General features: G+C 59.3%; 2 protein-coding genes across 4 annotated transcripts; one reads left to right on the forward strand and one right to left on the reverse strand.

Moving 5' to 3' along the window:
* The first annotated feature begins 414 nt into the window (after positions 1–414).
* Positions 415–15,624, forward strand: GIT1 (GIT ArfGAP 1). Its single transcript, XM_047833458.1, has 20 exons — positions 415–591; positions 6,416–6,549; positions 7,008–7,120; positions 7,246–7,351; positions 7,881–8,098; positions 8,184–8,278; positions 8,617–8,659; positions 10,640–10,688; positions 11,137–11,209; positions 11,855–11,952; positions 12,313–12,424; positions 12,555–12,688; positions 12,853–13,005; positions 13,118–13,348; positions 13,437–13,490; positions 13,678–13,764; positions 13,863–13,936; positions 14,040–14,222; positions 14,334–14,397; positions 14,561–15,624. The coding sequence occupies exons 1-20, from the start codon at positions 540–542 to the stop codon at positions 14,771–14,773; spliced, it is 2,286 nt and encodes a 761-aa protein (XP_047689414.1). The 5' UTR covers positions 415–539; the 3' UTR covers positions 14,774–15,624.
* A 796-nt stretch (positions 15,625–16,420) lies between these two features.
* On the reverse strand, positions 16,421–20,404 carry TP53I13 (tumor protein p53 inducible protein 13). 3 transcript variants are annotated; one of them, XM_047834062.1, is made up of 7 exons: positions 20,249–20,403; positions 19,991–20,059; positions 19,751–19,792; positions 17,755–17,883; positions 17,426–17,629; positions 16,786–17,341; positions 16,421–16,693 (listed from the first exon to the last, which is right to left on the reverse strand). In XM_047834062.1, the coding sequence occupies exons 1-7, from the start codon at positions 20,318–20,320 to the stop codon at positions 16,581–16,583; spliced, it is 1,185 nt and encodes a 394-aa protein (XP_047690018.1). In that variant the 5' UTR covers positions 20,321–20,403; the 3' UTR covers positions 16,421–16,580. The 3 variants fall into 3 exon arrangements, with proteins under 3 accessions (XP_047690018.1, XP_047690019.1, XP_047690021.1); XM_047834063.1 differs by lacking the exon at positions 19,751–19,792 and having other exon boundaries at positions 20,249–20,404; XM_047834065.1 differs by lacking the exon at positions 17,755–17,883 and having other exon boundaries at positions 20,249–20,404.
* Positions 20,405–20,501: the final 97 nt, after the last annotated feature.

Below are 20,501 nucleotides of genomic sequence, written 5' to 3' on the forward strand. Positions count from 1 at the left end.
ATGGGGCTGTGAGGGTAACTCACACTGCCGCGGGGCCGGAGAGTGCCAGAGCAGAGGCCAAGGCCGAAGGCGATGCTGCCCTCTCCGGCCTGTCTAGCGGAGGCCGCGCGGCCCCTTTAAGCACCCCCGCCCCCTCCCGCCCGCGCTCCCGGCTTCCTTTCTCTGGGAGGCGCGGCCCGCAGGGCCGGGCGGCGGGGCGGGAGTGCAGGCTGCCCCTCCCCCGGTGGGCAGGGCCTGCGCCGCTTCCTGCAGGAGCGGCCCGGAGCCGCGCAGGGGGCGGAGAGAGCGAGCGGCGAGCGGCGGCGGGGCGGCGCGGGGCGGCGCGGGGCGGCGCGGGGCGGAGGGCGCCGGAGGGCGAGCGGGCAGGCGGGCACGGCGGGTTCCGGGCCAGCCCCGGGGGCGGACGGTTGGCCGGGCGCGCGGAGCCTAGCCGGGGCCTTGCCGGAGCGGGGCCGGGCAGCAGGGGCCGCCGCCGCCCGGGCCCGCCGCCCGCGCCCCCCACGCTGGCCCAGAGGGCTGCGGCCGCGTCGCCGCTGAGGATGTCCCGGAAGGGGCCGCGGGCGGAGGTGTGTGCGGACTGCAGCGCCCCGGGTAAGCGGGGCCGGGCCGGGGGCGGGACCGCGCAGCGAGGCCGCCGGGCAGGCGCCGGGGCCTGGCGGGAGCGCGGTGCGGGGCCGGAGGGCGGGGCGGGGCTGGGGGCTGCGGCCTCCGGCCTCGGCCCCCGCCCGGGCCACTGCGGAGCCGCGTCCTTGGCGGGAGGGCCGGCTGGGGGCCCCAGTCCCTCGCGTCCGTGGACGAGCAAGGAAGGACATTCCCGGCGCCACATCCCACCCCTCAGTCTGAGAGAGGCAGGCAGCTAGCTGCCCTCCCTCCCTCCCCCCTCCCCCCCGCCCGCCCGCCCGCCACCACCTTCCATCTCTGTATCCCAACGGAAGCGCCAGCCTGGGGTGGTGGGGTGGCAGGAGGGCTGTGGCAGAGGCCAGCAAGGTTTAGGAAGTGGGGGTGAGTGTGGTTTTGTGTCATCTCAGTGCCACCCCCGCGTCTTGCACCTGCTGCTCGCATGGTCTGCGCGCCCGCCGAGGTGGCGGAGGTCAAGGGGCAGAGAACCGGGCAGATGGGCCAGGGGAGGCCTGGATAGTGTTTCCTCGTGAGCAGACGAGGGGGTGGCTCCTCCTAGGACTCCCTGCCCCTACTTCCCAAGGCGGGGGCTCCTTGCAGGGCCTGGTGCTGAGGGCCAGTACAGTCTGGGCATCTTCCTCTGAGGCATCCCTGGGAGCAACTAGCTCGGCTTTTCCTATGCACCAGTAAGGCCTGCTTGGGAAGGGGGCTTAGCATTGACCCAGCTTGGGCACAGACCCCTCCTAGCCCTCTAGCCCAGTCTGACCAGAAATGGATAGGGAACAGTACCCAAGGGCGCCTAGGTTCTCAGGATCTGGCTTCCTCGCCTGCCTCCTGGCTGTATTTACCGTGGTGTTTCCCTTCTTCCCAGCACAGTCAGATCCAGGCTGATGCGAACCCCCCACCCCTGACCTGAGGAAGTGAGGAGCAGTGACCTGAGAGGCTGCTATCTTATGATGTGGGAGGACACTGCCAGTGATGGGGCTCAGCAGCTGGCCTGGGGAAGGAAGCCCTGGCTCTTGTCCATCCTCTCTTTTAAAAAGGAGCTATCTCCCTGGGAGACCTCTGGGAAGGCTCAGTGTGTCTGTGAACTCCAGGGGGACTGTGGGCACAATTAAGTGTGAGAGTGTGAAGTGCTGTTTCATGGGCCCATAACTTCTAGCTACCCTTTGGACAGGCCCGGGGCCCCAACAGGTTGGGACCCACAGATACTCTGGTGGTTCTGATGCCTCCAGGCTAGAGAGTTTGGCACTGTGGATGCCTGGAAGAGACGTGGTACTCTGTGGGTGGTTGTGACCCTGTGACTCCTCTCAGGTCTAGAGGACCCTGAAGAAGCTATCTGGGCTTATGTGTCCTTACCCTAGTGAGCTGGAAACTGTGATCTCCTTCCCCCGACCACACGCACGTCTGGGGATGGAAGGGCGAAGAGGACAGCTTGCCTTCTATGCCTCTCCCAGGCTGGTCTATACCTATGCGGGGCAGGCATAGCATGGGGGTGGGGAGTGATTAGCAGACACCCTATCAGCTTACCCTGTGAACCATGGCAAGACTTTCCTCACTTTGGGCCTCAGTTTCCTCAATTGTGAGGTAAAGAAGTTGGAATAAAAATGGTTTTTGAGGACCATCCCATCTTGAAGTCTGTGGTCCTGATTCTCAGCCAGAGGGACATAGGGCAGAATCAGCAAGGCAGTTGTCCCTCTTTCATTGCGTTTGGCTGTGTGAAGCCTCTGGGTGCCCAGTGGGTTCAGGAAGGAGTGGTATGTATCTGATATCTTGGGACTGTCTGGTTCCTATCCATAGTCATTGTCCCACAGAGGCATTTTTGCCCCAGGTACCTCCTTTTCCCCTGATCCAGAATACAGGTCAGAAGAGGCAGGTGGTGAGAAGGTGAGGAGTGAGGTGGGCAGGGTGCTGACAAAGTCTTTACACATCACCCTACCCCAGCACCTGGCAGCAGGCACTCCCTGAGTGTTTGGATGCTTGTCAGGAACCCAGCTGGCTACCCCATTTCCCCACTGTAGGATGCAGGGAGGGGCATCCCCGGTGTGGGACTGTAGCAGTCCAGGTATGAGGCTCGAGGGTAAACAACAGTCTGGACTCCATTGGTGTATGCCTCCTACCTAGTCATAGGCTTCTCTCACTGTGAAAGGGGGGGGGGGTCCAGCCCTAGGGGTGGGGCCGTGGCCTTTTTGTGGTTGGTTAATTTGGGGAGGTTAAAGAGGTGAAAGGTGAAGTGCAGGCCCACCCCAAAGGTCTTCATCCTCCCTCTGCTCCCAGGCCTGGGCATATAAGTGACAGGTGGATTTTGTAAGACAGCTGGGCATGGCTTGGCTGCTGTGGTACTACCTCATCAGGCCCCACATGTGTACCTGCCTGCCATGAAGGCAAGGGAGGGGCAGCAGTCAGGAACCCTGGAGAATGTGTTCCCCCCACGTCCCCCTCCATTCACTCTGCCACACAGTCCTGGCCCAGCTCAAGAGCCTGCTCCTCATCCCATGGGCCTCTATCTCAACCTTTCCACTTTGGTGGCACAGGAGTGAATACCTCAAGGTACCTGAAGTACCTCGGGTGGCACCTTGGATGAGCATGGATGGCTACTGGCTGGGGACATTTGGAAACCTGCAGGCTCATTTGTTTCTTCACAATGTAGATTGTTGGGTAGGGTGAATGGTGGGCTCTCTTCCTCTTTTACTGAGGTTTAATTTAGGTACAGCAGAGTTCCTGCACCTTACTGTTTAGCCTGTTGAGTTTTTACATGTCTATATACCTGCGTAACCACCACTCCAGTCAAGAGGTAGAGCATTTCCATCACTCTCTGGACCCTTCTTCTGCCCCCTCCCACTCAACAGCCCCCAAAAGTAACCGCCATTCTGACCTTTATCCCCTTGGATCAATTACTCTTAGCTGCTTTCTTTTTATAATTTTTGTTTTTTAACGTTTATTTATTTTTGAGACAGAGAGAGACAGAGCATGAACGGGGGAGGGTCAGAGAGAGGGAGACACAGAATCTGAAACTGGCTCTGGGCTCTGAGCCGTCAGCACAGAGCCCGACGCGGGGCTTGAACTCACGGACCGCAAGATCATGACCTGAGCCGAAGTCGGCCGCTTAACCGACTGAGCCACCCAGGCGCCCCACTCTTAGCTGCTTTCAAGATGGTGGGCTTCTCCCTCGTGCCTAGTGACAATTTGCTCAGGAGACACTGACCCTTAGAGCAGACCTAGAGACTACTAATGGCTTTGGGTGATGACATGAATTCACCTTAGTAGAGGCCTGCATGGTTAACATTATCCCAGGATCCCTCCTACCACTTGCCCACACTTCCCAGACCCCCACCCTGAAGCAGAAGCTGCCAGGAGTGTTGGCAGGATACTGAGGAGGTCACCGCATCTTCTCGCCTGGCTGGCTCAGTCAGTAGAGCATACTACTCTTGATCTCATGAGATCAAGCCCCACACTTGGCAGTTGGGCATGGAGCCTGTTAAAACAAAAAACCCCTTATGTCCCTGTCCCTTCCACCCCAAGTTTAGTCTAGGGAGCCTCTTGGGGGCAAGAGTCCCTTAACCTTCAGCTACAATAGCCATTTGACTTTTCAGAAACTCTACCTGGCCTTAGGAACTGGCCTACGTGGGGCTTGGGGGCTCCTGCTTGGGTAGACGCAAGGCCCCTCGGGCATGTAAGAAGTAGGTAGTGGGCTTCTCATCTGTGTAGCCCAGTGAGCTGACACCAGCGTTTCCCAGGCCAGGACAGTGCCCCCTGCTCAACCTTCCTGTTTCAGGTCATTGTGGAGGAGAGGGAGGACCCCTCCCCCAGGCTGAGTGGCTAGCAAAGCCTTGGACTACATTCCCCAAATCCTGATCTCTTCTTGGTCATTGCCATGTTCAGAGTCTCACCATGTCTGTTCTGGCTCTCGATATATGTGCAGTTTTCCCAGGCCCTGCTTCTCCGGTAGAGCCATGGGCCTGGGCTGGAGGCCTCAGGGCGGCCCATTTATGATCCTGGCCTGGGCGGCTCCCCATTTACAGGAAACCCCACCGTTTCAACAAGAGGAATTTAGGCTGCGTCATTTCCAGCTTCCTGCTTGGGCTGCCGGAGGTGGCTGGTGGCTGGCAGACCCCTAACCCCAGTGATTTGGGAGTGGGGGGAGGGAGCTTTCCATGTGCCTCACTGGGGTGCCTCACTGTTTGGGTAAAGCCAGTACTAAAGAGTGTCCTTGGGCTCCCCCTCTTGACACAGATGGTGGATCCCTTCCTCGTGGGCCCCTGGAATCAGCTCCCAGGAAGGTGTATGGCAGGCATCTTGTTGCCCTGTTTTTGGGTAGATGCCTAAAGAAGCTCAGACCCAAAGAGCTGAACCCCCTCTTTCACTTTTTGTTTCTTCCTGTCCCCTATGGAGGGGACACTTGCTGTAGGCAGAACAAAGGCTGCACCCTGACTCGGTCTCCTTACAATTCTCCTGGAAACTTTGATGGAAATCCTTGTGGGGAAGGGCCTGAGAATTGCCTTCTGGTTGGAGAGGCTCTCATTACCCCAAGCCTGTCCCTCCCCTGGGGGGCCCACTTCTGGACTCCCTAAGCACTCCCAGGCAAGGAAGATAGCCAGCCCCTGCTCCCCCACCCAGCACAGGGATTCCTGAGACTGGGGTGGGGGGCCCGGGCAGAGCACAGTGTCCTGGGAGAGAAGCTCCCTGCCCCCACTCTCTGGAGGCACACAATGGCTGCTTTCTCCCCCGTGACCTTTCCACAGCTTAAGCTATGTGCAGCTGTCTCCTCCCCCTCTCCCAAGGGGCCTGGGATGGGTGGCATCTCCCCTGCCCTTGAGAAGCACCCAAGGAGCTCCCACCCTATCCTGGCCCTGCTTCTTGTTTCCAAAGTTTGCTGCTCCCCAGGGAGTAAAGAGTGGCTTCCAGGGCCCTTGCCCACTTGGGCCTGACCCCTTCCAGGCAAGAACGGAGGAAAAGCAGTGGGTATGAACATGGCGTGGCTTCTGGTGTCTAAAGTGCCTGGGTCCACATCCCAACAATCCTGCTCATCAGCTGTGTGACCTTGAGCAACTGCTCTAACCTCTCTGAGCCACCATTTCCTCATTGGTAAAGCAGGGATAGCATTTCCTGCCTTGTCTGACAGTTGTGAGAGACCTTGTACATACAGGTCTATCTAGTACACAGTGGGTATCCAATGGTGGTTCCTTTGCCCTCTCCATCCCTGTTAAGAGGGGCTCCAGCTCAGCCCATCAGTGATGGTGGCAGGAGGCTCAGCATGAAACAGCCTCTTGCCTGCCAAGATGAGGGCAAAGGGAGGAGCCCATGGAGGATATGGTGGGTCAGGCGGGTGGCCAGTGGTTCCAGCAGAAGCCTGGGTGCAGGAGAGATGTGGCACTGACCCAGACACAGGAGTGTCTAGGATGTCTGGCATGTAGCATCGGTGTCACATCCCCCAGAGGATTCCTGCCTCCCTGGGGAAGGCCTGGGCCAACTGTCTTGTTCCCTGGGAAAGACTGCAGGACATACCCGCTGAGTAGGCCCTGGGGACCACACATTCCTCCCCCCACCCCCTCACCCCCCAGACAGGCAAAGATGTGTAGGAAGGGGCCCAGCTGTCAGTCACCTGCTGCGAGCCTTTGGGGAAATCCCTCCTACGCCATAGCTCAGCTTCCTCCTCAGCAACCTGTGTCCCGGTGGCGTCCCAGCTTCTAGGTATTCGAAGTGTGTGAGCAAAGTGCTAGTGTGGGCCCGGAGTAGGTGCCTGGCACGCACTGCCGACGACCTGGCCTCCGCTGACTGTGGCTTCCCCCTTTGGCAGACCCTGGCTGGGCCTCCATCAGCAGGGGGGTGCTGGTGTGTGACGAGTGCTGCAGTGTGCACCGGAGCCTGGGCCGCCACATCTCCATTGTCAAGCACCTCCGCCACAGCGCCTGGCCTCCTACGCTGCTGCAGGTACGGGGCCAGGCCACGTGGGCACACTTCCCCCGTACCCACACACGCTGCTCTGGATTCTGCGGCTTCCAGAGGGCAGCACCCACCTGGGGCAGAACCTAACCCTGACCCTTTCCATCCATTGTGTTTGCCATGCAGATGGCGGGGGGGCTTCTGAGACTGGGGTCTCGCAGACCGGGGCTCTCTCCGCAGCTCCGCCACTTACTAGCTTGGCCACATAGCACTGAGCAAGTTGCTTTATCTCTCCGAGCCTTGGCACACTTGCCATACAACCTGAGGTGCTGACCAGGACCCACGTGCTTGGGCGGCCCGGCTGGATGGAGGTGTGATGGTGGCAGGCACACAACAGGCCCCTTGGTACTGGTTGCAGCCACGCCGGCTGCGGCCAGCACTTGGAGGTGTTTCCCCCAGTACCCAGTGCACAGTGGGCACTCTCACTTGGCACTTCTTCTCTGCAGATGGTGCACACGCTCGCCAGCAACGGGGCCAACTCCATCTGGGAGCATTCCCTGCTGGACCCCGCGCAAGTACAGAGTGGCCGGCGCAAAGCCAACCCCCAAGACAAAGTCCAGTGAGTTGTGCCGGAAGGGTGGTGGCAGGGGCTGTGTGGTGTGGGACATGGGTCTGAGAGGTGGCGGGGGGAATAGCCTCTCCCACTCTGCCCCCCACCCGTTTCATCCTCTGTGCCCCATCCAGCCCCATCAAGTCAGAGTTCATCAGGGCCAAGTACCAGATGCTGGCATTTGTGCACAAGCTTCCTTGCCGGGAAGATGACGGGGTCACTGCCAAAGACCTCAGCAAGGTTAGAGGGGCCCCACGGTGGACAGATGGGTGGGCCTCCCCTCCTGTTGCCCACAGCACCCCGAGGGCTTCTCCATCACCACCGAGCCCTAGGCCCCAAAGGCAGCCAGCTGGGTCAGGCAAGGATCGTGGGCACAGCAGGGGATGGGGATTGCATGGTCAGCTGCATGTGGCCAAGGCCCCTCCGCCTCTAGGTGGACACAACAGGCTGCCATCCAAAAGCCGGGAAAACTTGAGGCGGTTTCTTAGCCACTCAGAGCCTCAGTTTCCTCCTCTGTAAAATGGGAAAGAAGCAACAGCGTCTCCCTCATAGATAATGCCTGTTTCAAGCAGAGCCCATAGCACAGGTAGATGGTGACTGATAGCAGCTGTTAGTATTTGGCGCTAAAGCCTCTGTCCTCCCTGACAACCCAACTTCAGCCGGGCCCTTGGAGCTGGTAGGAGTCCCAGCAGCTGCCGAACTTGGTACGGCTTGGGGGTGGGGGTGGGGGGTGCTCACACACACTCGCTGCACACTCTGCTCCTTGCAGCAACTGCACTCAAGCGTGCGGACGGGCAACTTGGAGACATGTCTGCGCCTGCTGTCCCTGGGTGCCCAGGCCAACTTCTTCCATCCAGAGAAGGGCACCACACCTCTGCATGTGGCTGCCAAGGCGGGGCAGACACTGCAGGCTGAGCTTCTTGTAGTGTATGGGGCTGATCCTGGCTCCCCTGATGTTAATGGCCGAACGCCCATTGACTATGCCAGGTGAGGGTCGGATGATGGGTGAGGCTTGGGCGGGTGGGGGGAGTGGACTGCTGCGGCAGGGCTGAGCCATGCCCCCTCCCCACAGGCAGGCGGGGCACCATGAGCTGGCGGAAAGGCTAGTCGAATGCCAGTATGAGCTCACTGACCGGCTGGCCTTCTATCTCTGTGGACGCAAGCCGGGTGAGCAGAACGCGGGGTGGGCCTGGCTCGGCCAGGCAGGTGGGACCCAGACACACCCCAGCAGCAGGTGCCATGGTGACCGAGCCGGCTGGGGAACAGTGTTGCTAGGCAACTGGCTCCTGTGAAATTGATGACGGCTCTGGGCTACAGCACACTGGGGTAGGGAGTGGGGGGTGGGCATCGCTTCCAGTCAGCTCCCAGGGCTCTTGGGGGTGGCCTGCCCTCATCCCTGTCCCCTGACACTTCTGGGTGCCAAGGTCTGCTCGTGGCAGTGAGGTGGGCTCCCAGCTGCTAAGGCCACCCAGCACCAGTGACTTGGCATTTTTATTTTTGTTCAGATCACAAGAATGGGCATTACATCATCCCACAGATGGCTGACAGGTGAGTGCCCACCTGATGCCCCTTCCCAGGGGCTTTTGGACACCATGTGGGTGCCTGAACCCCAGAACCTCTACCCCTCCCAGTCCCCGGGCTTTAGGGACCCCACCCCGGGTCTGGTGTACAAACATTTCAGTCAGATCCTCACTCCCTAATGCTGGGCCCTATGGCAGGGAAGGGATGTCAGCTCAGCACATGGCCAAGCACCGCCTGAGCCCCAGGCCATCACACATAGGCCTGAGTACAAGAAACACCTGCCTCAGGAGGGGTGGCTCACTGGGCTCTGCTCCAGTGGCACTCACCCCACTGTAAAATCTTAAGACGAGCCTCTGCTCTTCATTGAAAAGATGGTGGGCTCCAGGGATTTGACTAACTTTGGGCCTCCGTGGTGTGCTCAGAAATTGGGGAGGGGTGGGAGGTGGGGGCAGGGCCCATCACAACTGAGGTGTTTCTGCCTCTGATCTGAAAAGCCTCAGCGCGCCTAGGCTGTGGGGGGACACGCACCCAGTTCACAAGAGGGATGCTGGCGCCACCTGGTGGCCACATCTGAAGGCCATTTTTCCAACCTGTGCCTGCTGGCCTGGATCCGAGAGAGGAGGCTCCCTTCCTCTCCAAAGACCAGTGTGGGCAGACAGGGATTGCCAGGCCTAGGCGTCTTGAATCCTTGAACCCAGACCTACTCTGTTCTGAGACTCCAAGATTCCCTCCTACTTCTCTGGTCTTATTCTGCGGGGTGTGTGTACCTGCATGTGTCTGGTGTATGTGTTTAAACACATATGGGCATGGACTCAATGAAGGGCTAACCGAGCACCTGCCCGGTGCCAGCTGCCGTTCTTGGCCCTGAGACACACGGGTAACTCAGATATGATCTCTGCCCTTCAGGAGCTCACAGTCCAGGGAAGGAGGCAGCCTGGACAGATAGCTGTAGTTCAGTGTGGGGAGTACAGCAGAAGTAAAGGCATAAATGGTATAAGTGAGAAATGCTGTGCCAGGACCTGCAGGGAGTCATGTGGCTGGAGCATAGTGTGAGAAGCAGGGAATCCCAGGAGCAGCACTGGACTGGAAACAGGCGAGAGAATGGCGAGTCCTGTGAGCCCCAAGAAGAGCAGAGAGGTTCCAAGCCCGGATATGTCAGCTCTGCCATTTACTGGCTGTGTGACTTCAGGCAGGCTACTTAACCTCTCTGAGGCTTAGTTACCTCCTGGGAGTAAAGGCAACAGTACCTACGTTTTCTGGGCTGTTGACAGGATTAAAATAAGATAATGCACACTAAACACGTAGTATATTTTTTAAGGAAGTTTTTTATTAAAGTACGGTTGAAGTATCCATACATGTGTTTTGTCATTAAGATGTTTTTTAAGGCCAGGGGTAGTGTGGCCCAACGTGTCAAAGAGATGACCCAGGCTGCTGGGTGGAAAAAAAGGGTTGTAGGGGCAAGACTGGAAGTGGGAAGATGGATGAAGAAACTTGCAAAGGCCCAGGCAAAGAGGGATCGATGGCAGAACCAGAGAAAGCTTGGCTGGGGCTTGAGGGTGAGGGAGGTTTCTGGTGACTCCTAGAAGCAGATGCTGGTGCTGGGTGAGTGGGTCACAGAGGGAGAGAGCAGGCTGGTCTAGGAGCAGGTTGGGAGGGGAGAGGAGTTCGTTTTGCACCCTCCGGGTCTGGCGTATACACGGAGATGGGTCTGAGCTTGCCGTGGAAGGCACGTGGGGCCCTGCTCCTGGGTAATCGCTGCCTCTGTCCTATTCTTTCCTCTGCTGCCTTTCTCTGGACTTAGATCTCGGCAAAAGTGCATGTCTCAGAGGTATATGGTGCCTGCCTCGGGAGCAGGCTCTGGAGGTTGGGGGCAGGGTGGGGGGCGGCATCTGGTGTGCAGCATCTGGGATGTTGTCTTCCTGGGATCCCTGCATGTTTGGGAGTCACAAGTGGGGGCCTGGTCACCTCTCCTGTCTGTCCATTCTCATCTCCCTCCTTCTTCCACAGCCTAGACCTGTCCGAGCTGGCCAAAGCTGCCAAGAAGAAGCTGCAGGCGGTGAGTCCACTTGGATGGGCTCCTACTACTTGGAGCTGTCCTCACCTCTGAGCCTCGATCCCTAAGATTGCTCCTCCTTCCTCTGATGGTCTCCTTTTCCAAGGGTTTGACCTGCCCCTCACTCTGTCTTCCCTGCTCTCTTTCCCCCACCTCCCCACCCCTGGTCTTTGACCCTGGCTCTGCCCTCCCGAGGCTCCCTGGGCCCTAGCTCCACCTCTGACCTACCAGGGCACTAACTGTTCTGATCTGGTCTCCCTTCCATCCTCTCCCACCTTGGAGCTTGGCAGAGAGACCCCTGCCCCAGTTTCCAGTTCTGAGATTGTGGGGGCTGGGCAGCATAAAGGACACAAGCCACTTCCCACATCTTAGGACATCCTGGTTGACCTGGCCTTGTCAGCACTGGGGACCAACTGATTTGACAAAGACTGGGTCCCCCTTTTGTCTCTAGCTCAGCAACAGGCTTTTTGAGGAACTTGCCATGGATGTGTACGACGAGGTAGACAGAAGAGAAAATGACGCTGGTGAGCCAAGAGGGCATCTGAGGCTGAGGGTGGATGAGACACGGGTACCTACCCACCTGCTGGGGAAGGGCTGGGACCTGGTGTGGCTCTTGGGGCCTTTTGTTGGGACCAAGAAGGGAGGCCTGAGGTTGGTCTGCTCGGCAGGTCTGCCTCTCCACCCCTGCTGGCTGTGAGCAGCCCGGGCAGCCTCCCCAGCCAGGCGGAGCGTGCTGAGCTGGAGGCAGCCAGCCTGCTCCTCCGCCCCCACCCCTGGACTGGGGCTCATCTCTGCTCTGGCTGCCTCCCACTTTGGCTCACTCCCCAGTCCCACTCCACCCCCGCCTACATCACTCCTTCCTGGCCACAGCCAGATTCCAGCCCAAACCCTGGGCTGGGCCTGGCAAGGAGGAGTCGCCTCTTTCTGTTCGTCGTCATCGGCCTGGCCAGTCTTGCTGGCCTCGCCCAGCCCTGCCCTGACCCAACCTTGCCTCCGGTGTCTGAAGACCACCCCTGGTTTGAACACCAGCACTTGGTGGACGTGGGGAGGATTGAGGAAGGCTGTGCTCAGCACATCCCCACCTCCACCCCGTGGGCCTGGCCACCGTGGACGCTCTGGATGATCTGCTCCCTGCTCCTCCCCCCCCCCTCCTCCTCCTCCCCCCCCAGTGTGGCTGGCTACCCAGAACCACAGCACCCTGGTGACGGAGCGCAGCGCTGTGCCCTTCCTGCCTGTGAACCCCGAGTACTCGGCCACGCGGAATCAGGTGAGGGGGCCGGACAGGGGCCTCTCCTCCCCTGCTGGGGTCACCAGCTTCGCGGGCCCTGCCCTTCCTCACCGGCTGTTGTGTGGGCTTCTGCCTGGGCCTGCTCTTCTCCTCCCCTGGCCTAGGCCTCTCTCAGGGCCCTGCTAGCACTGGGATTTGGGATTTGGGGGAAAGGTTTTTTTTTAAGCTCTTCGTGAGCAGCTTCTGGGGGACATTCCAGCCTCTTCTTGGGAGCTCCCCAGGCACCCAGAATCTGGCCGGGTGAGCCAGGTAGCAGGGGACGGCCTTGCTTTGTTCCCACACCCATCTATCAGCTGTAAGGGGGCCCGTCATGCAGGCTGGGTTCTTTCTGCCTACCAGGGGCGACAGAAGTTGGCCCGCTTCAATGCCCGAGAGTTTGCCACCTTGATCATTGACATTCTCAGCGAGGCCAAGCGGAGACAGCAGGGCAAGAGCCTGAGCAGCCCCACAGGTGGGAAGGGTGTGGCTAGGGCTGAGGGCAGTGGGTGTTTTTCTAGTATATTCTTTCATGGCTCCCTTTTGGGGTGGCATGATGGAAGAGTCGCGTGGCAGAATACTGAGTAACTGGACTATGTCCTCAGACAACCTTGAGCTATCCGCGCGGAGCCAGAGTGACCTCGACGACCAGCACGATTACGACAGTGTGGCCTCAGACGAGGACACGGACCAGGAGCCCCTGCGCAGCGCCGGTGCCACTAGGAACAACCGTGCCCGGGTCTGAGCACTGCCCCTCCCCGGGCCTCCATTAAGGCCCAGCTCTATCCCCTTGTAGCTCAGGGCTTCAGGGACTAGTGGGCTGGTTATGGCCTTGAGAACAGTCTTCTGTGGGCATTCACCCCCTGCCCCTGATGGCTAACCAGCTTCTTTCTCACTCTGCAGAGCATGGACTCCTCAGACCTGTCCGATGGGGCCGTGACGCTGCAGGAATATCTGGAGCTGAAGAAGGCTCTGGCTACCTCCGAGGCAAAGGTGCAACAGCTCATGAAGGTCAACAGCAGCTTGAGTGATGAGCTCCGGAGGCTGCAGAGGGAGGTGAGGGCTGCAGCATTGGTGGGAGTGCCCAGGTCAGAGAGGATCCTCCGCTCCCAGAGGTGGGGTGCTGCCTGGATCCTCTGGAGTTTCTGACATCACTGTCCACTCTCAGATCCACAAGCTGCAGGCAGAGAACTTGCAGATCCGGCAGCCACCCGGGCCAGTGCCCACACCCCCACTGCCCAGCGAGCGGGCAGAACACACACCCATGGGGCCTGGCGGGAGTGCCCATCGCAGGGACCGCCAGGCCTTCTCCATGTATGAACCAGGCTCTGCCCTGAAGCCCTTTGGGGCCCCGCCTGGGGATGAGCTCTCTACCCGGCTACAGCCTTTCCACAGCACTGTGAGTTGCCTGTGGGTCTCAAGGATTGGGGGGAACAGAGGGCTGGGGCTGCCGCAGGGCCCTCCGTGACACCTGTGCCAATCCCCAGGAGCTGGAGGATGATGCCATCTATTCAGTGCATGTCCCTGCTGGCCTTTACCGGGTAAGTAGGGCCTGGAGGAAGCGGATCCATTTCCGCAGATAGGTCTTGAGCCCCAGTGGGTGTCAGGCTTTGTGCTGCTGCTGGGCACAGGAATGACTAGATACACCTGGTCCCTACCCTCACTGCCGGGAAGCTGGAAGGCGGGTGGCAGGGAGGAGAGACTGACTCCAGTCTTCCTGGGTTTCAGATCCGGAAGGGGGTGTCAGCCTCAGCCGTGCCCTTCACTCCCTCCTCCCCACTACTGTCCTGCTCCCAGGAAGGAAGCCGCCATACGGTAATGTTCCAATCCCCAAGGGCCCAAGGGGACAGGTGATGGGCTGTGTGGGTCTGTGAATGTGAACCTCACCCACTACCCCTTCCCTGATCCTCCAGAGCAAGCTTTCCCGCCACGGCAGTGGTGCTGACAGTGACTATGAGAACACGCAAAGCGGGGACCCACTGCTTGGGTGAGACACCCCAGGGAAGAAGGCTGACTGGGCTCTGGAGGATCTGTGAGGGTACAGGCAAGCGGCTTACCACTGGAATGTCTCTTTCTAACCCTGACCTCAGACTGGAGGGGAAGAGGTTTCTTGAGCTGGGCAAGGAAGAAGACTTCCACCCAGAGTTGGAAAGCCTGGATGGAGACCTTGACCCTGGGCTTCCCAGCACAGAGGATGTCATCCTGAAGACGGAACAGGTCACCAAGAACATCCAGGAATTGTTGCGGGCTGCCCAAGAATTCAAGCATGACAGGTAAAGGGCTCACAGCAGCCCCTGGGTGTTGCAGAGGGCAAGGGGGTGGGGGGTGACCAATGTTCTGTCCCTGCAAACCCTGCCGATATTTCCCCTCCCCTGCCCCCACAGCTTCGTGCCCTGCTCGGAGAAGATCCATTTGGCTGTGACGGAGATGGCCTCTCTCTTCCCAAAGGTACAGGGGCCAGAGAGAAGAGCAGGAATGGAAGGCTCTCAGGGTGGGGCAGGTGTAGGGAATGTGACCACTACCTGGGTGGAGACGAGGGAGGACACACTGGGCCATGTTCATGGCTCATGGTTTGAAGTCCAAGGCCCAACTCCCTCCTCCCTCCCTCCAGAGGCCAGCCCTGGAGCCTGTGCGCAGCTCACTGCGGCTGCTCAATGCCAGCGCCTACCGGCTGCAGAGTGAGTGCCGGAAGACAGTGCCCCCGGAGCCTGGCGCCCCTGTGGACTTCCAGCTGCTGACTCAGCAGGTGATCCAGTGCGCCTATGACATCGCCAAGGCTGCCAAGCAGCTGGTCACCATCACCACCCGAGAAAAGAAGCAGTGACCACTCTCCCTGCACCCTCACCTGCACTGGGACCTCACTGGCCATGGGAGCTGGGCCACTCCAGACACTAATCCCCACCCCAACGGAGCCGCTGGCACAAGTGCCCTTAGTGCTGCCACTGTCCCCTGGCAGCCAGGCGCCCTGGTGCCCGCCCCCCTCAAGTCCCCAAGGATGGGGAGGTGGGGTGGCAGGAGCTTCTGTCCCCCACATTCCATGCACCTCCCCCTGTACATAGCATCCCCCCCTTCTAGTGTGCAGGGGCCTCTAAGGCATCACTCCCAGCCCCTTCCCCTCTGGGGCACCCTCAGCAAAGGGTCGGGTGGGGACACTCCAAGTGAGGCCAGTTCCCCCTACAGGAACCCCACCCCCATGAGCCAGTTCAGCCCTGTTGGGGGCTGAGCCGGGGGCATCCCCTCCTTTGTACATAATCTCTGTGGATGTCCCCTGCCCTGTAGCCACCAACCCCCCTGCTGCTCTCCTTTAATGCCAAACGGCCCCTGCCTAGGGCACAGGCCCCAAACCTGTGTTCCCAGGGTCCCTAGCAGCAAACACTGGAAAATCTTTTTTTTTTTCTCTCCTCTTCCACCCCTTAATTTTAACATTGTGGTAACTGAGTGTCCCTGCGTGCCTGTGTGTGCGTGTGCGGGGCGGCAGTGCCGTTCCGGAGGCCTGGCCCATCTGGAGTTTTGTGAAGGGTGAGGGGACCAGGGCAGCAGGACCAGAGTTAGGGGTCAGTCCCCCACTCTCCCATCCTGGGGCCAGGGACTGCTGGTAAATCATCCGGGGTCCTACCCATTGCCTTCCCCCCTCGGTCCCCTTCTCTATGAACTTACAAAAAAAAAAAACAAAACCACTTCCCTGCATCTCTCCTCCCCCGCCCCCTCCCTTGTGGAGGGGGCTGTGCTGGCTGGGGCAGAGAACTGAGCACCTGAGCCTGGGGCTGGCTCCCCGGGGTCCCTGACTCAGCTGAGAGCCCCCTCCTATAACCTCTGAGAGGCCAGCACCTGCCCTGCAGTCTCTGGGTATCTGGAATCTGGGCAGCAGCCTGGGAAGGCTGGAGAGGCAGATGGCCGTGACTACCAGCCCTTCTCTCTGTCCTGTCTCTGCCCTAGGGGCCAGGCTGTACCTGTGTGGTGGTGGGTGGGCTGACTGTCAAGACGTGTGTCATGTACATTTGTATCAAAAATAAATAAGTGACCATGTGCTGTTGCTAGTGTTGAAAGAATTTGGGGGTGGGGAGGTGACAGACATGAAAGGGACAAAGACAGACCTGGCAAGAGCATGAAACAAATGAAGACTACAGCCGCTCCAGACCTGGAACTTGCAAGGAAAGCCCTTGTGTTCTAGAAAAGAAGCTGGGAAATAAAAGTGTCAGTAACTACCACCACCACCACTTTCTCCCTCCCCACCGGTGGTCCTACCACACTCCTAAAACTTTGGCTGAGGCCAGGAAGGCTGGAGGAGGCAGGCTGGTGGGTGCCTAACTTGATTTTGTAAGCACTCACTTCAAACAAAACCTAAGTGGCCGAGGACAGTGTCCTGGCCGGGAGTGTCTGTGTGGCAGAGACACAAGCTCAACTCCAAACTCTACCAAAATAATTTAATTAGAAACACAGCCCATCCCTCCCCCACCCCCGCCGCCCCCAGCCAACCACACCTTAAGAACAAGCCCGTTTGCAATGCTTAGGCAGGACTGCTCCATCTGGCCACCAGGGGGCGGTCCTGCGCAGGGTCCACGTGGCAGAGGTCGCGACCTCACCAGGCGCGGCGAAACCAAATCCGCCAAAGTGGCAGGGCTCGCGTCAAGTCAGTCGGAGCTATCCCCATCCGGGCCGCTGTCCGGAGTGGGCGGGAGGAGGGGTCTCCGGCGGGAGCGCTTGACCCGGCGCGGGGGCATCAGTAGCCTCCGTTTCAGCACAGCTACGGGCAGGGTGGGGAAGGGTCGGTGATCGGCAGGGATGCCCTGGCGGTCCAGGGCTGGGTTGGGTGGGTAAGGAGGGTTAACTTCTCACCAGCCACCGTGTCCTGGCTGTCCGCTGTGGGCTCCCAGTAGATGCTATCCCCCCGTCGGAAGTTTCGGTGCAGCCGTGTGCAGAGCGTGGCCAGAGTGAGCAGCACTAACAGGAAGGTCAGGGCCATGGCCGCCCAAGCAGCCTCCTCCGTGCGCGGGGTAGGGCCCCGGGCTACCCGCGGGGGCACTGCTGCCCGAGGGGCTGGGGAAGCCTCACTTGGACAGGTACAGCCCCCTGGGCTGCTTTGCCCTTTGAGCACTTGAGCCTCTATCCTGGAGCTGGCATTGTCTCTGAGCCCCTCATGCATCAAGGGGAGAGTGGGCACAGATGGGGCATCACTCCCCTCACCCCGGGCTGCCGGCATGGGCTGCTTGGCCTCCAAGCTCCGTGGAGAGGCAGGGGGGAGCCTCAGGGCTGAGGGCGTGGGCTGGAGACCGAGAGCGGCCCGCAGCCCACGCCTCTTGGCACCGCCAGGAGAGAGGTGCCTGGACCCTCCAGCTGCCTCCTCCACACCTGGGGGCCGCCAGCTCCGCAGGGTAAAAGCCAAAGCTGGGGCCTTTGGGGAGAGAGACAGCAGTCACCGTTTTCCTGCCCAGATAACCCAAGGACCCCACCACCAACCAAGCCCAGCACCCCTCACCTGCAGACACCCTCTCCGGCACAGCCTCCCTCTACCTGGCCTTGGCACCAAGGGAGAAGACCCAGAAAGACCGTCAGTGCAGAACCATGCCTTCTCCTTCCTCAGCCTCCTCCGCCGCCGCCGCCTCTTCAGCCAGTGGGCAGCCCAGGCTGGCTCTATCCATGCCATCTCCAGCACCACCCCACATGCTGCCAGCACCAAGGGCTAGGAAAGGAGAACTAAGTTGAAGGTGGGGAGCCAGCAAGAGGAAGTCCCTGAATTTTCCTTTCCTGCACATGGGGCTGCAGCCTCTGCCAGTGCGAAACAACGACCTTTCATCAACTGCTTACCCGCTCCTGAGTAAGGCTGGAGTCCGGGGCCAGTGAGGGCTGGGCCACACAAACGTGGGCCAGGAGGGCAAGCTGGAGCTTCAGCCAAGGGTGGGCACAGGGGTGGTAGAGGAAGGTGACATCCTCAGCCTGGAGTAATGGCATGGAGACATTAAGCCAGGCCAGATGACTCTCTGAGAATCCCAAGTTCTCCCGTCCTGGAGACCAGCTTTATTAAAGGGATTTCCAAGGCAGCCAGATGACCCACCTTCGGGGCTCAGGAAAGGACAAAGAGCCCTGGGTACTGGTGAACATTCCCTTCTGCCTCTGAGCATTTTCACCCCTCCTCTCCCTCAAATGCCACACCTCAAAGCTCACAGCTTCCATGACAGCAAGCCTGGTTAACGCTGTCAGAACACACTCTTCAGCTGTATCTCTCTGCACCTGTGACAGTGGCTCTACGGGTCCCCAGTCTAGACTGTAAGCATCCCCCAAATGGAGACCAGGTCTCCTATCTACTGATCTACCTATATATTCAATCTTCCCCAAACATCCAAATGCAGGGCACCAGGCAGCAGGTGCACGGTTCCACGATGCAAACACTTCATCAATTACTAATTATTTTTGATTGTGCTGACCTAATGCTCCACACTGTGCCAGATGTTACAGGAGATGCCAAAAGACAACGCCTGGACTCTGCTTGTGGGAAATGTAGAGGAAACTCAGGGCAATAGAACTAATGCAAATGAAAGAACTAATAGAACTCAAAGTGATTAGCCATTAAGTTGTAAGAGAGAAGTTGTAAGCATTACATGAATTTGGAGAAGGTGATGAATAAGGGCTGATGTGATCAGGCAAGTTCTCAAGAAAGAGCTGACTCTTGCACTGGGCTTTGGAGGTGGATGGGATGGATGGCAGGAGGGCAGGGAGCTGCCCACTCCAGCTTCTAGTCAGGATAGGCCAGGTGTGGAGAGTAAGTGGCATTAAAGGTACAGCAGTGGGAATAAGCCTGACACTCACACGTGTGGTGGACAGACCAAGATGACTGGAGAAGAACCAAAGATTTGGGGAGGTCAGACAAGGCCTGAAAAGCTGGGGGTGGGAGCGAGGGGTCGGTTGGATATGACCATGATAAGACGAGAAATAAGATATTGAAGGTTTCCAAACAGTGGAATGACTTAATGAAAGGGCTGTTTGAGGGAAGGAATCAGGTGGGTGGCATGAGGTTTCTTGGCCAGAAGCTATTACAAGGTTTAAAAAAAAAAAAGTTAGGGGCGCCTGGGTGGCTCAGTCAGTTAAGCCTCCGACTTCAGCTCAGGTCACGATCTCACAGTCCTTGAGTTCGAGCCCCGCATCGGGCTCTGTGCTGACGGCTCAGAGCCTGGAGACTGCTTCAGATTCTGTGTCTCCCTCTCTCTCTGCCTCTCCCCTGCTCATGCTCTGTCTCTCTCTGTCTCAAAAATAAAAACATTAAAAAAAAATTTTTTTTTTTAAAGTTAGAGATTTCAAAAGGAAAACCAAAGGGACAGGGAAGGCGTCTGACCACTGGCCTCGAAAACAGAGAGGCAGCCACGCAAGGTGAAGCCACGGTCTGGTGCCCAGTAACTGAGGCACACTCTTTACCTCATACAGCTTCCTACTTCCCAAAGTGCTATCACACTTCATTTAGTCCTGGGGAGGTGGGACATTATTAACAGCCCCTCTTAAGAAAACTGGGGCTCAGAGAAGTCAGGAGACTCTCCACAGTCACACAGCAGAGTTGGGGCATGGGTTGTTTTTTTGCCACTAGGGCCAGAGTTCCCCCTGCAGCCTCCTGCCCACGGGCAGACAGCTACTGGACAGCATTCCTGACACAGCACTGCAGACAACAGAGGCTTGTGGCTCACTGTCCCGGACCTAAGAACACTAAGGGAACTGGTGAAGAATGGAGCTGGTGAGCAGAAAAAGCGGAGGAAGCCTGCAAGGAGCTCGCTGTTTCGGGGGCAGACACCAAGGATGGCTCCCTGCTTGTACTTACCGGCCATGGGCTCATCCGCGTGTAGGTCACTCTTGGTGACACCTATGCACGAGGGGAAAAGGAGGGCTTAGAGCAGCTGGGGCTCCGCCTGCGGGTGGGGAGGGGACAGCAGGCCCCATCCGGCCAGGCTGGGATGGAGACGCTGGCAACTGAGGGCCAGAGGAACCGGCAGAGGTCCTCAGAGGGTGACGGTGGAGGGTGCAGCACACCCCTCTCTCCCATCCCCCGCCAAGCTCCTACCTGTGGGGGCAGAGGCCACGGGCCCTCGGGACAACTGGCCCCCGCTTCCTCCTCTGGCTCGGCTACCACCTGTGGGTCCAAGGCACAGAACTGGGAGAACTAGCCTCGGTGTGGGCCCTGCCCTCTCCCTCCCAGGCCCAGCCAGTCAGGGGAGGACTCCTAGTTCCCCCTCCACGAGCCACTCCTTCCAGGACCAACTTTCAACAAAAGCGCTTTGAGATCTCAGGCCGAAGCCTGCTCAAGAGCGGGTCGCCTTACCTCACTGGGACCTAGGAGCCCCGCAAGGGCTGCCAGAAGCAACAGCTGGGGCGAAGGCGGCTGAGGCGCCATCCCGGCGGCCCGGGGCTCGGCCCGAAGTCCCACAAGCCAGAGAACGCGCGCCCCCTCCCTCCCCGCGCCCCCACGCGCGCCCACGTAGATCCCGGGATCGCGCGCGCGCGCACCCTCCCGCCCCCACCCGCACACGACTCCCAAGATCGCGCGCCTCCCGCCTCGCCCCGCCCCCGCAGCT

This window comes from Prionailurus viverrinus, chromosome E1, assembly GCF_022837055.1.
Source record: "Prionailurus viverrinus isolate Anna chromosome E1, UM_Priviv_1.0, whole genome shotgun sequence".
Classification (NCBI taxonomy): Eukaryota; Metazoa; Chordata; class Mammalia; order Carnivora; family Felidae; genus Prionailurus; species Prionailurus viverrinus.